We start from the raw sequence: 16,008 nt of genomic DNA on the forward strand, positions 1-16,008 counted from the left end.
TCCCACAAAAAAAAAAGATGCAATAAAACATTATTTTCCATTATTATTATTTTTGTATTACTACTGGTGACTGAAAATCAAAGGAAATTAAATATTTTAAGGTACAGCATTCTTCAAATATGCTTATTATTAAGAGCTACTATTATGCTGACAAAATCTCCTCTAATACCTTTAGAACTTTCAGTAGCTATTGCTCTGACACAGAGCTTGTTCACTACACATTTTTTTGTAGCTCCTAAGCATAGCAGTGTGTGCCCTAGTAAATATCACATTGGGCATTTAAAAATAGTTTGATCCTTTGGAATTTGCCTTTCATTGTTTATGTGTGTATATTCAGGTTTTTTATATGTAGCTTGTCAATAAAACTCCAACTCATCTTTGGCTCAACAGCCCAAAGAACTGCTCTGTACAGTAGTTATTTCTTTTTCCTTTGGCTCATTTAATGCCTATAACACTAAAACTAACAGTTTCATTAATATAACATTGCACTGAATAGAAACTGTGGGTTTGGGGGAAAATGGCTTGAGAGAGTAAGTGATTTCAGTGCACAGATTGCCATATAAAAAATCAGATTTTAAACATATAAAACCTGCTGATAAGTACACTTAAAAGTTGTGTGCATTATCACTGTTAAGAAATGCCAGTCATATAAGCATACCATCTGGAGTTAGATATTCATGAATTAGTTTTAGTTTTGCTAATTAACTCTTCTTTCAATAAACCACTTTAATCTCAATTTTTCTCTCTGGAATGGAGCTCATATTACCTATTACCATAAGATTAGAATTTTTTTTTTTAATTTTGATGATTCATGGTTGTTTTAAAACCTCTCTGTATTTATAGCAGTATAATATCCCTTCTAAGCCAATATGTATCAGAATATATAGTCATTATGGTGTTTCTTCATGTTCTTTTTAGTTAATGTTTTTAGTAATTGTCAGAGAAACATAGTAACAAATAATCATCAATTTTCCCAATATCTTTGCCAGAACTTTCTGATACTTAAGTCTTTTTTCACTAAATGTTGCATGTATATTTTCCTTGATTTCTATAATAATTTTTACCTTCATCTACTTTTTAAAGAAGAAATGACTTTGTTATATCAACTTTCAATGGTGTAAAATGTTTCCAGCCACCAGTAAGAACCTTTGTAAAGCTACTGTATGACAGATGCAATGATCTTATTTAGGTAACAAAATCACAGGTTAGAATTACACATTAAAAGTATAATTTATAATATATAATGTTATATGGCTATATAAGTCTGTTATATGGGATTTATGCAGGATATACCATGATAAATCTGGGGTCTCTGTTCATAACAAAAACATCAGAATTTGAAGGATAAATGTCCTAAAGGATTTTTCAAAGTTCTTAAAATAAATTGGAAATACTTTTTATATCTGCAACTCTTAAAAGCTTGTTTCGGTTTAGGAATACTGCTCCCCAAATCAGTGTCCATACCCAGACTCTCCCAAATGCTTTCTCCATCTTGCAGGTGGTGGGAGAATAACCTTAGGGTTTGGCCATGCCTGCTAGGATAGCTGGGACTAAAGGCACCACCTTGCCTGGCTCCTGTAAAAAAATTACCTGTGTTCTGGTCAGAACTGGGATATAGCTTTAAAAGAGTTAGCTCAAATGAACCACATAGAATTGTTTGAAAGTTAAATAAAAAGCCTACTCTCTGAAAACAATGTGGGGCTTTCTAAGTGGATGGTAGTGCTGCTCTGGATAATTAAGCAATATAGAAGGAATGGCCATTTGTAAGTTGTTTGGGAAACAGCCATAGTTATTTAGGGCATTTGAGCATGCCACAGGCAGCCCACCCCTTGGGAAAAGTCTGGTTATGCCAAGTACGGTGGAGAGCTGAAGGAAAGTGGTTTACAGTTCCATTCAAACTCTTGAGTTTTTTCTTCAGTGACAGTGCTCTCTTCCAGTTATTTAGAAGTGCTGTAATTTCCTCTGAAACCCAAGTCAGTGTGGGATGTGCTTCTTCTTCAGCAGGATATGAGAAAGCCTGATACTCTTCCTTTATATATGTGTAGAAGTCTGGAAACAAGGATGTATTGTTTCCCACTTGGAGTGTAGTACAACAGCATCTCTAATCTGTGAATTTTAAAGTGCAGGGGGATAGGAAAGAAACTATTATTAACTAATAGGCTTTTAAAAGAAACAAACATGTGACATTGAGACATGGGCCAATCAGACTTCTTCCCTGAGGTGCTCTGCAAAATCATTTAACAAGCTCATCTGGGCTAAAAACTACAGTCTAGGGGAAAAAATAAACCCAAACAGGCCCAATCAAGGTGGAATCAGCTTTGGCAAGATGAATTTTTGCAGCACATTGAGGAAAATGGCATAAGTTTTGGGGTTTTTTGCCAGAAAATAATAGATTTTGTTTTCCAGTTTGATTAAAGGAGAGACCTGTGGTCCATATGTGTGTGTTCTGTGGAATTAGACTGAGGGTTTTTTCAGAAAGAAAGAGTTACTTCTAATTAGAGGAAAATGAGATTATCTGGACTAGTTCTCAAGCAGAGCATGTTTGTTTAAGTGCATTAGATAATAATCCATTTATTATTTTGTCTTTTTTTCAAAATATGACAACTTGGGAATATTCGTCTTTATTTAAAATTTTTGCAATGAATTACATGCCATCATTTTCCTATCTGTAATGGATTTTGTATCGGTATGTATTCAGGTCCACTTACATAAATCTGGTAGGGAAACTAACCTTTAAAATGGACAGTGCAGTAATCTACTTTTATATACCTTTTTATACCACTTGTGGTAAGTAAAGTCCCAATGTAGATAGATAAATACAAGTATTTTAAGATTTCAAATACCCCTCCTTTGTAACAGGGGGTTTTCTTAAGCCTGAGCTGTCATCATTGCCAATCCTCATGCATCCAAAAAGTAAATGACGGCTGATGCCATTACAGTATGCTCAAGACGCTTGTGTATGGTTTTGTTTTAAATTGTAGAAAAGATCATGAAATAGAACGACTGAATTCTCAGTGCCATTTCCTTCTCTTTCCATAGATGCTTTAGCGCACTGAACTTTTCAGTATACTGTATTTTTGAATATGGACTGTTAAAGATGCTAATGTATTGCCTTTAATTAGTTTCACTGATAAATGAAGGAAATAATTTTATGACCTACCTTCCTTCCTGTCACCTATATTTCTATACCAATAGGGACATGTATCAGCTGGCAAAGCTTCACAGGCTCTTTTCTTGCCGAAGTGTTTTAAAGCACAACAAGCAAAACCAGACAAGTTGAAGTGTTATAAAAAGCCTGCTACCTGGATATGAAGTAATTTGCATTTTCCAAGACTGACATATGTCATTTGAGCACATGTGATGACTCTCTTGATTTGACAAATCCAAATGCTGATTTTCTTTTCACCATGGCTCCTTTGGTATGATTCCAGCTTGCTGTGCTCACTGTTCCCCTTTTCTGGAAAGAAGCCAATAGTAATCCATCTACTCTTAGCTTGTAGGACCAGGGCTGACATTTCAGAGCACCATTGCTTCAAGAGGCTGGCTTGCAGTTCATCACCTGGGACATAAGTGATAATTTTGGATGTATCACAGATAATTTTTTAAAAGCCTACTGTTAAGAAGGTTACATAGTTTGATAAATTTAGTACATGGTCACCTCTTTGCCTGAGTCATTATGAGGCTTTGAAGAGCTCCTTAAGGTTCATCCTGAGATGACTGGGGTGCACAGACATGTCCTCTTGTTCCACCTGTATTTTTTTTCTCCTTTCATGTTCTTGCATGATTTATATCCAATGTCTTTATAAAATACAGTTCCTCATATAATGAGAGTTTCAGATCAGCACTGTTCACAGCTCTGTTCCTGACCATTGTGAAGTTAAATGGAATGGGAACTTCGTAGCAGTAATGTCTTATGATGTTCACGTACTTGCAATGTGCACTTAGCTAACAGAGCTGTGCAAAGGTGTAATTGAGCTCTGCTGTGAACAGAACAGTGAGTAGATTAGATGTTAAAGGTACTGTGGTTATCCTTTTCTCATTGCTTTCCCTAACTTGGGTCATTTTAGTTGTCTGATTGATAGCATACCATTCACAAAAATCATTTTAGCATGAGGGAGGCCGTGACAAACTTGACAAACTAGAGTGGTAGGTAATGGTGAAGCCAAAGAACTCTGGCAGTTGCTCAGTGTCATCTCTCAGGTTCATCGAGCTGCCAGTGTCACTCTGCTATCCTTTGAGGAGGAAGAGTTAAATTTCTGTAATATAGAGGGTGAACGGGGTGTATCAGCAGTAGAACAGGTCACGCGTTCACATTCATTTACATCAGGGTTTCAGAGCTGAGAAACAAAACCAAAGCTCTGCTTGCCAAATGTGGGTTGGTGAACACCCATGCAGACATGCTGCTGGATAGCTTTCAAAGCACTGCATAGTTTTCAATTCTGTTTTTCTTTCACCTGCTGTCATTACAAAAGCCCTGCAATTGATCAATAAATGAACTGTTGAACAAATTCTATAAAAACCTTAATAAATAGAAGGAGATTATGTAAAAGTTAAGAGATGATAGATCTCTAATACACTGTCTCAGCATTGCCACATACCCACTGATATAAAAAACAAATCAATGTGCAAAGTAGATTAAACACATAAATTATGGTTATGTAGAAATCATTAGCCCTTTAGAAAACAAGAAATAGGGCAATTTTATGGTTAAGTTAGCAAAAGGAAGTAACTTGACCAAATGTTCTATTAACAAGTGAAGTTTTTAGAGGAAAGTTATTACAAATTATTTTCGTGAATTTATTACATATTTTGAAAAAAATCATGATTCCTTTGGAATAATAGGAAAAAATATAAATACCTTATACAAACTGTAGTACAGAAATTAAGTAAAAACTGTCCCACTTTGAAAGTAGCAACCTGTAGCATTTAGATGATTTTTTCTATTCTCAAACCACTTAATAAACACAATCTAATTGATCTTCTTGCTGTCTTTGTGAGTGGTAGTGGCTCTGTATTGTAGAAAAACTGTTTTAGATGTTGAACTCTTTTAATTATGTTTTAATGAGTGTGCAGTTGAACTTTCAGAGGTTTTCTTGGGGAAACCTGTCATTTCTGCATTGGTGAAGCTGTTTACCCTTTGAAGAAAAAAGTGAAGGCTTTTCTTTCGAGAACAGCATTGCTTCATCCTTAAACACTATTGAAGAAAAAAACTGAGATTCTTATTGTCATGCATTCACTTCTTTTTCATAAACAAGTCAGAAGAAATGTGGAAGGACTTTAAACAGAGGGAATACAAACTTGAACTGCTGTTTCTAATTTCACAAGCTAAATAATAATAAATAAGACACAAATATCTGTAAAGCTGTGTAGAGGTTTTCTTGGCTTGATGTGCATTTTCTGTGAGCTAAAGGTTCTAGTTTAGAACTGCTGACAAGTTGATTACAAATTACTGAGCTGTTCCCTAAGTACTTCAGTCTTTGTTCAAGTAGTTTGTTTTACTCAAATAATAATCTAGTTCATGCTCTTTAATGCATTCATCAATTTGTGGATTAACTTGTGTGAATAAATCTGATAGTATATGATGAGAACAGTATTACCAAACCTCAGCAATTTCATGTGAATAATGAATGTCACATATTAATTTTTTTTAAGTCTTGCATTTTTTCATTACTTTTCAAGTATGTTTTCCTAATGTACAAGAATAGGCAGCATTTTCCTTTTTTTTTTTTTGCTATGTTATTTGTAAATGTTTACCAGGATATACTTGAGTGATTTAATAGGCAATTCTAGTTGGATTATTTCCTTTCCATGTTTCAGCAGAAGTGTTTGGACAACAGATACATTAACAGAATGGCAGTTTTCAAATAGATTTCATTATTACCTAATTTTTCATGGATTATATAGGGGTGTCAGGTAGGAATCAGAATTTAAGACTTTGAGTTATCTTTGTTAATGATTTGCGATGTTAATTTTTTTTTACGTTAAAAGCAAACTTCTTAGTCAAGAAATCAACATACATTCTTTTAACACATCTGACTGCTCTTTTGTGATATTTCGTTGCTTTATTATCTTCATTTCACTGAATAACATAGCATGATCTTTGATTCAGTAGAAAGGGAATGTTTTATTTAAATAAAGATATCTGTAGACATTCATTTCCATTTCTCACTTGTTTTCATAGTTCAGTTGCAAGCTGAAAGTTTACTAGTTTTCTTTAGAAAATGTGCTTCTTAAATTCAGACAGATTAGAGTAGACAATGTTGTTCTTGTTTTGTCTTTGTTTTTCTTGCACTCTTTCAGAATGAAAGTGGTTAGAGAAGGTTTAAGATAACATCCTGGTATTTTTCAGCTTTCTTAAATCTTAATCATCAGTTTCACTGAGATAGTTGGGAAGTTAAGCATGTTAAACGTGAAACTAACATTTGTTATATTTATTTTCATTTTGAAAGAAATTGAATGCCTGAGAACTTGACCTGCTTTCATTGCAAGATGGTGTAAACACAGTCTTTAAAGTTTCATAGAGGTCTAGTTTGATATGACCAGAATTATAACACTTAAACAACTATTTCTTTTCCTACTTGGTGCTGCATAGTTTCTTCTGCTGTTTATTTTTTTTTAAATTCCAAACAACAACCAGAAGAACAAAGACTTTTAAAAAGTTTCATTTTTCTGCATGGACATGTAGCTAACATAGGACTTCTCAAGCATTAGGAGAGTCTTCAGTTTATAATTGACTAATGGTAAAGGTGATGAAATGGATTTAATTTTTGATATGCTCATTACTATTGAGTATCATCTATGGAAAATTATGCAATTAAGTAAAATTTGAATGGACTGACTGCTTTGTAGGTGAGATGTGAATGTTACATTTGTTCCCATGCTATGAAGGAATATTATTTCTTAAAGACCTGGATCTGTTTTGGTCTCATTGTTTATAGACAGGGAATTAAGCAGCAGACAAAAAATAAATATTGCAAAGCTGTTTCATTCACAGCTTCCTTTTTCTCTTGTGCTGAATAGGGTCTTCAGTATGAGTAAATTTGAATTTTGAATTAAAGATTAAAATGTGCATATATATGTACACTTTAGTATCTTCTGAATGTTAAATGTTTCCTTTTGTAATTTAGCTATTATATATATTCCATGAAAAATATTTGTAAAGAATAATTGGAATAGACATACATTCTAAATTCTAGGATTACTGACCTAGTTTCTTTTTAAGAATATTTATTTTTCTTTTCTTACTATGTACAGATGGAAAATAGTTGAGTGCTAGAATTAAGTTGGAGTCATAGGTTGGACATTTAACAGGGATGTGGATTAGGTATAACCATAACCTTGCTTCTGTTTCTGAATGTACCTGTAGTAGAGCCAGTGCTATTACAGTTTTGAAGAAAAAGTTTTGTTTACGATACGGAAGTTGTTTTTTTTTTTCCTGAAGGTTAGTTGCATTTCTTAAGACAAAGCAGAAGTGAAGTTCTTTGGGTAGCTCATGTAGCCTTTTCTCCATGTATGTACACCATCCTCTTTTACTCTCACTCATATACCAAAACCCAAGAGGACATGGTTGCTGGAGATATTAGCTGTTGATAATTTCTAGGGTGTATGAGTATCATCTCTGCACATGTTCTATGCAGCTTCATCACCAACCAGAGCTAGATCATTCTTCTAACTAGTTCTGTATTTAAATAGATGTGAATATTTTTATGAAATTTATATCGTTTGGTTAAGTGAAAAGACCTTGGTTTCCATGTTTCCATTAATGATAAATTGTCAGATTACCATATTTTGTTTGCTGTTTTCTGCTATTGTCACTTCTTCTAGTGCATCACATAAGGTCAATCATTCACAGTTTTACAAGTTTAGACAAAAGTCTAAATGGTATAAATTTAAAATTAAATAATGTAGATTAATTATTGATTTATATTTTTAAAATTATGCAGATTATATTGCAAAATGTAAATTAAAATATTGTCTTAAAAAGTATGTTAACTCAGACAACTATTAGAGCCTGTGGCATGAAATAAATTGTGGAGGAGCAGCAATTACACTGACCAGTGTTGTGTCTTTCCAGTCTAACAGAGGAAAAGATGAACTGAATCATCCTTTTATGCATACTTGTACTTACTGAGCTTCAGAATGGTTGGGAGTGAAAAACTATGTGGCAGGAAATTGTTACCAATAGATCATATGGTCATTTGGTGTAATGCTCTGTTATGGGAGATTAGAGTGAAAACAAAAGTCCCTATAGATTATAAGGAACATGCAATTATAGGAAACTGGATGCTCATTTACTGCAGAAGCAAAATAAGGTTGTATCTTCACAAATTAATTTAAAAAAATAATATATAACTCTATGCTTTTCTTTCAAGGGTTAATGCCTACAGACTGGCTAGTCACTTACATTGGTACTTCCAAACAGTTTTCTCTGTGTAAAAAGGAAGAGTAGCAGTAATGGGGAAATTTCAGAATTCTGCACATTTGCTAACCAAGTGTAAAATTGAGTGAACCTGAGAATAGTTTTTGCAACTGTATTTCAAAATGATGGAAAATTTTGTGACTTTTCTTAATTTTTTTGATAAATAAGTATTGATAAATTATTTCTCATTAAATACTAGGTTAAAACAAAATGACTCACAGAAGAGATAGTTTACTTTCTTATGGAAATGTTGCATATGGTTTATTTCTTTGATTAATAGTATATGTAGTTCTCAGTTGAATAACATGGTTTTTATGAATTCTAAATCAATTTTTATTTTTTCCCAGCAATGACTAGTTTATTCTGCTCAGAGAAAATTTTGTGTTTGCTGTTTTTTCCATCCCTGTGGTAGGATGATTCTGCAACAAACAGCAGCTTGAAAGTAATGCAATTTCTGAGGAAAAAATGCCTAAGTCAATTATCAACCTACATAGCAAAGTTACATTAAAACTACATTGAAATTTTGTATTAGTCAGAACTGATGGAAATTCTTGAAAAAAGAAAAGGGCTTAACTGAATTATCTGAGTTAGTTGCTACTTAAACTGATGTTTAAGTGCATCTTGGGAGGGGAGAATATTCTGATATGTTGTGTTTGGTGGAAAGGAAGCACATCATCTTTCCATTGATTTCTTTAATTTAAAAAAGTGTGAAAATAGAGCTTTTTTATGAAACAACTTTGCATTCATTTATAACCATAATGTTCTTTTCTCATGTTCACACATGCTGTAATTGTAATGCCATTTAAATTGGCTTCCTAAATTCTGAGTAGCATAGGTTGTGTTTTCATAAAATGTTAGTTCCAATTCCTTTTTAAGTAGCTTTTGTGCCACTCAACAAAACTGCAAAATGAACACATGTGGAGCTTTAAATATTTTTTTACCTGAAGTCCTTTATAGATGGGCTATAAAAGCACATTATGTAGCATAATAAATTGTATGGAAAGGGACCAAATGTTTTTCTAGTAGAAAAAAATGCATTTTAGTGATCTTTGTAGTATGTTTATATCTATATGGCATTTTTTAAATTCTAGTTACTTACCTAACTGTTTTTTCAATTCCTGTGTCATATGTCAAATTTTAATACTTAAGTGAGGACCATGTCTACTCTGGAAAAATTTCTTGCTGTTTAGAGTCAATAGGCTTTTAAAAAAAAAGATAAAACTAGAAAGATGCCTCAGTTACACATTTGACCCTGAATATTTTTATTTATAGGTGGTATGAAATAAAATGGTCTTTTCCCTTGGTTACAGAAATTTCTAGAGACATATTTTTGTAAAAAACTTCCTTTTCCCAACTGAAAGCTATATGCTTTCAGAGTGCATGTAAATCACCTCTATGAAATGTGAGTCTCACAGTAAGATGCAGAGAACCAGAGAGCTGGGGGAAAAAAATAACCAACCTCACCTCCTGTTCAATAAAAATAGTTCCTTTATGGGGTTTGTCTCCCTAAGAAACTTCCTGATACTTGCATACTCTGTCATGTGTAATTGGATTGTAGCTCTTTATGAATACTGTTTTCTCCTTTTGACAGCATGGGGTAACCTTGGAAATGTTCTCAAGAGCCAGAGCAAGATTTCTGAAGCTGAAAGCGCCTATAGAAATGCCTTGTACTACCGCAGCAACATGGCTGATATGCTTTATAATTTGTAAGTATGTGTAGCTTTCCTGGGGTTGAATTGTCTTTGAAACCTGTTGTGAAGAGACCTACTGATTTACTTGCTGGAAACGGAGGTGATATTTTTTGTTGCTTTGTAATTGTCATTTCATTAATTGTGCTCCTTAAACTATGGGATGGACAGTATTTTTTTTCTTGGTCAGCATTATCGTATATTCATGTGATGGGTAGGCTTACAAAGGTAAACTTACAAATCTGTTTGCTTCAAAAGAAGAAAAAAACCTCCTACACTAAACAAAGCACCAATATATGAGTTGTGAGCTGTAGCACTCCATCTGTTTGAGACTCAAATTGTGAAGTGTTATTTAAACTTCTTTTTTAAGTCTGAGTAGCACTTGGTGAGCTGAGTGGGTGTAAGCACTTCTAAGCATAGACCAATACCCTTAGCTCCAGAGGTCTGAAATGTTAAAACAGCAAATTACTTTCCTCCAGTGACTGACTTCAGAGCAGCATAGGTTACATAAAGTTTAATTACTTGAACCCTGTTGTAGGTGAGTAAGAGGATAAATAACAGGAACATCAAAGTAATTACTCATCCAGGGAAAAGATTTCCCATCTCATTAATGTACCAAACCATGAAGACAGAAGCAAGCGCGGTGCCAAGGTTTGCACAGAGGTGGGATGGTGCCGTGTGTCCCATGGGGAGGGACCCATTCCCTGGCTGTCCCTGCTCAGCACTGCTTGTCCTGCTGCCCCTCCTCCCCCTCCTGCCCTGACCCAGCCTGCACAGGCCCTCGGAACGGGGCTCTGCTGCACAACAGGCTGGTCACCTCCACCAGCCATATGCTCTTGTTTTGTGATGTGTGTGCAGGACAGAACCCAAGTGATGCCATTCCATAGGTAGCCGTTGGAAAAGAATATCCTGCATGTAGCAGAAAAGCATGTCTGCAAGACAGACAAAATGTGCAAAAACTGCATTCAAATAGTAAGCCTCTTCAAATAAATCAATCATTCAAAAAATAATGTTCTGCCTGTAAGTCCAGTTTAAAATGAATGCTTATAATATGTGAAAATGAAGTTTATATTTGTAGTATTTTTTTTTTTTCCTTTTTTAAAAAATAAGTTGACCATTAACTTCAGAACACAGCAGAAGATTGTAGGAAATAAAATTACAAGATCAAGACATGTATATTTCCTATATGCTATTCATTTTGAAGATGAAAATTATAACTATTAAAGTTTTTGTATGCCTGTACAGTACTTTTTTCTCTTACTGTGTTGCAGAGAGGAGCTGAAGTTAATACCAGGGTAAGAAGAGGAAAGGGGGCTGGATGATAAAGACAGGGACATAAAAGAAATCAGTCTTTTCACTGTTCTGAGAATAAATTGTTAGTCTTCCAGTTTTCCATTGATACACAAAATATATATCTATAAACCTGCATCTCTATTTTTGAACAGAGAAGATTTTGAAATTCTTCTGAATTTTTGTGGAAGTATTTTAACTAAAATGCTGGTTGGAATATGTAGGGCATAAGAAGTGGAGTTTAATTCTTAGCCTTTCTACTACTATGTTGAATACAATAGAAACCCTTATTTTAAAAACAAGCATAACAAAACCTTTAGTTATTCAACAGTAGTTGAAAAAGCTTGCATAATTTTTTTCTTCTTGTAGGCTTTGTCAGTGTTGGATGCTTCAATATCCAGCATGAAAAATAGATTGTAAATGAAGTGTCCTTTGATAGTACACAAATGAATCAATTCTGTTAAGCACAAACCCTCAAGAGCTCCTTTGCAAGTTAAACCCATCCTTGGCATGTAGTTCTGTGGGAGCCTTTTACAAGAATCCTCTGTAATGGAAAATGTGTCTTATATGTACTTACAAGAGGCCAGTCAGTTTTGCTGTTTCTGGTTTTCAGTATGTGCCTTTGAAACTGCAAAAATCATTCCAAAGAACTCCAGGAAAAAAGTGTCTTTACAGTTATTTAGAAGCACTGTATGTATTTCACATGTTCATTATTGTTTCTAAGCACCTATGCATCAGTATTTGATGCAAATTAATTGGCATGTGCTGCTCAGTGTTCACTCATAGCAGTAACAAATCCAAGTGCTCTCTGCTGAGAAACAAATTATTAAGGTTTAACTCACAATTTTAATGGATAACAATCAGAGAGAGAAACTACATAAGCAGAAGCTCTTGATCACTTTACTTCTTTTTCAATACATTGAAATGTGAGGTTAGCTTAGAAATTGACTGCTAACACATTAACATCCAAAGAATTTAGCAGACTACATGAATAGCTGAATTCAATGTTGTATTTTTGTTTCTTGATTTATACCTTATGGCTCTGAGTTACAGCTGCTTTTGCCATTTAAAAAAAAAATTTAAAATGCATTAATACATAACTACATAATATACATTTGAAGGTTTGCCTGATTATGAACATCTTATACTTGTGTTCTCAAAGCTATGTAGCTCTGCTTATTTCCACTCAATTTCATAGGGTAGTAAATCAGCATAAAATTACCTACCTTTCTCTGCTTTTTTTTAATTGGGAAAATAATATATTTTAATATTGTGAAGTACCAAGGACAGAGCAGTAGATAAATGATAGTTTATTCTTGCAAACAAAGCAATATTCAGTAGATACAAGCAATACAAACTATTTTAGTTTGCTTTGGCTTTTCAGTCTTTGTTACCTTAAGATGGTTACCTAAAGCTTGTGGGTTTCTTTGTATTGTTTCAAGTTTCTTGTAACTAGTGTCTAAAGTAAAACTATTTATCAGTTAAAAGAGAGTTTTGCATATATTATTTCACTTGTGTTTAGGCCTGGCTGTGCTTTGAGTATTCTTTTGTCATCCCTATTAGTAATCTGTTACCTTGAGTTTCTCATGTGGTTATAAGGATGTTCTCAATCTGCAATAGATATTGAATGTTTCTTTAAAATTATACTGGTTACTTGAAATGTTGTAATTTTGGAGTATATAGCACCCTATAAAAGATGAATTTCTAACAATCAGCTATTCCCTTGCTTCTCTCCTGAAGTGTCTCATTTTGCCTGTACTGGTACAGGACTGTGTGTATAAGTTCATAATTCAAATAATTTAATTTCTTTGAATAAGATTGGATTATGAATTTCCATAAACTTTGCATTGGAAAACTTAGGGTATTATATCAATAAATGTGGAATTTTTTAATGTTTCTGTTAGAAATTTCAGCCACTATTGCAGAATACCTATCCTAGAAAGTTTAGGATTGCAGTATTTTACAAGCAAAGTTTTATTCTGCATCCTTAAGTAAAAATCAATATAAGCAAAATTCTTCCTTGTCTGTTGTTGTTAGGCTTTATATATTGGAAAATGTGTTCCCTGCCTTTTAAGGGTGCTGGCATAAAAAACTCCTTATCAGCCTAAAAGCAGGCTGTCATACAAACCTGTGCTGAACTGTTGTTTAACTTTTCCCAAAGTTCCTGCAGCAACCACCTAGTAGGAAACAGGTCAAGGTTATGGTCCCTCTTCCTTGATAGCCCAGAAGTTTTTATCATTCAGGATGTTGAGTTAAAAAGCAAAGAGGATGTGTCATCTGTTGTCTAAGTGCTTGATTATTGTTTCTCTCAGTTATGAATGCAAACTTGTTGCAAACCAGAATTAATCTCTGTTTTGCCAGGTAGTTCTTCCTCTGTCACAGACAGCAGCTAAAATCTGTGTCTTGCTGTAACCAAAGAAGTGTTGATAAAATCTTTCTTTGTTGTCAGAGTGGCTCTTAAGGTAGCACCAAAGGTCACTTAGGTGACTGGTGGTTTCCTGCTGTGCAAAACTCTACTCTGGGACACTTTGTAGGGCCTATATGAAGTACAGATAGTTTTCAAAGTTATACTGAGAGGTGAAGGGCATTGAGTGACCTAGCTATTCAATTACGTGTCTCAATATTTGAAACTGTGGGCACTTACAGAAATTACATAAAATTCCACCATTTTATAAAATTAGGAAAATAATGATTTGTGTCTGCCATTCAGTTTCAAAAAAGATCCCTCTCATAGGAAGTTCTGTCCAGCTCTCTGTCTATATTGACTGTTGGGATGCATGAGAGGGAATAGGCATTTGGTTTGAAGACTGCAAACACAGCACAGCAGGGCCATTGTCCAGAGGAGTGATAAAGACAGGAGCAGTGCTATTCCTAATCCTCATAGCTGCCCTTCCTCTGTCAAGGTAAAAGGGATTGTGCAAGTTGATGTGGTCCTGAAAGGGTAGTATTCCCAACTAATCTGTACCAGTAACAGAAACACAATGGGACTATATTTTCTGATCAATTTGGGGAAGCACTTTCCCAGATCTGGGAGAACATAACAGTTTTGCTTTACTGTCTGAAATATTAAAGTTGTTTTGGAGGTAATTGTTTAGTTTTGTTTTTTGGGTTTTTTTTACTACTGGAGTGATAGATTACTTAGTGATTTCTGCAAAGGAAATTGTTGTTCTCTGTATGTTTGAGTTCTTATTGATTTAAAAAGTATGTTTTGTGGTAGCATCCATACCTACCTTTCTACCCACTAGTCTTGCAAATGACAGTGAAAGAGTTGCCTAAAGCAAAGCAGGTCCGTTCTTGCTGTATGACTGGAGATACATCTATGTAGGAAATAACAGAGGATTTTCTTCCATTCCTTTCTTTGTTTGCTGGTGCAGCATTTAGATAGATACAGTCTTTTGTAGATAGTCCCACCTGAAATCAATGCAATGAATGTAGCTTGAGGCATGGAAGGGCCGCAGTCATGGCAAAGTGATAGCTAACAGGCCCTGTATTAGTTGTTATAAACCAGTAAACAAAATTGATTAAGCTGTTTTGATGTTGTTGAAGCTGGGTTGAAAATGTTATAAATATTTCACTAACACACATTTAATTTAACACTTGCAGTTCCTGTGTATCGTACTTGGCCAGTTTATGCCAGTTTTGGTGACGGAGGAGTTTGCTTTGTAAGCAGACCAGCTGACTAGAATAGGACTATCAACAGGAAGAACTTATTTTGAAACTTGAGAAAGACCATAGGCCAGCTACTGCTTATTTATATTCTGTGACTGTCTTCTGGTCTCTGAAAACATTTTTGTGCCATTAATATTTAGTGGCTTTCAGTCAAAACCAAAGCAGAAGAGGAAGACAGGAAGATTTTTCATTGTTGGTGAAGCAAGATAGGTAAAAGTTGGCAGCTAAAGAATTCAGGATGGTTACAAACAAATTATTTGTGGGGAAGGTGTTTTCCTGCATGAACTAAATAAGCAATTCCATCTGCAGAAATTATGTGCTTCATTTCCAGATAGTAAGAACTTGCTTCTCATTTTTTAAAATTTTTCTTCCTATTTAAGAAACAGGATTCTGAGCCACTTCCTAAGTCACTGGGAGAAGTCTGCTACTCCTGCAAACAGTCAGCACATATCCTCCGTTTCATAAATTATTAACACCGCATGTAAAAGTTGCTGGAAATAATGCAGGCAAAAAACCCCTGTTATGAAGTTCCAGAATCTTCTTACTTAGTATATTTAGAACTTGTCTCCTAATAAATCCTGAATTAATTAATGGACAGTTTATAACTCTCCACTGTGTGTCTTATGGTTGAAGTAGCTTTTTCTTTTCCAAATACTTTTGTCTTTATGTATTTATCTATCTGTATTTCACAGAATCAAAGAATGTATAATATTGGAAGGGAGAGCACATGGCACAGGATTATATCTATGTGATTTCTAAATATCTCCAGTGAGGGAGACTCCACAACCTCTCTGGACAATCTGTTCTAGTGTGTGGTCACCCACACAGTGAAGGTCATCTTCCCCATGTTCATTTATTCTTTCATGGTACTTGTCTTACTAACAACAAACAACAGAAGCCACATTTTCCCAGTTCTGTCAGTAAACTGGCTTTGCACAGAAG

The 16,008-nt window shown here is 34.4% G+C and overlaps 1 protein-coding gene across 1 annotated transcript in view; it reads left to right on the forward strand.

Annotated features, from left to right (window-relative positions):
• The window catches only part of TMTC2 (transmembrane O-mannosyltransferase targeting cadherins 2), a 232,453-nt gene that overhangs the window by 141,747 nt on the left and 74,698 nt on the right, over positions 1-16,008 (forward strand). Inside the window, exon 4 of the mRNA XM_021528041.4 lies at positions 10,011-10,125. Coding sequence (XP_021383716.1) covers positions 10,011-10,125 — 115 coding nt within the window. The remainder of the gene's footprint in view (positions 1-10,010; positions 10,126-16,008) is intronic.

Source organism: Lonchura striata, chromosome 1A (genome assembly GCF_050655825.1).
Source record: "Lonchura striata isolate lonStrDom1 chromosome 1A, ASM5065582v1, whole genome shotgun sequence".
In the NCBI taxonomy this organism is placed as follows: Eukaryota; Metazoa; Chordata; class Aves; order Passeriformes; family Estrildidae; genus Lonchura; species Lonchura striata.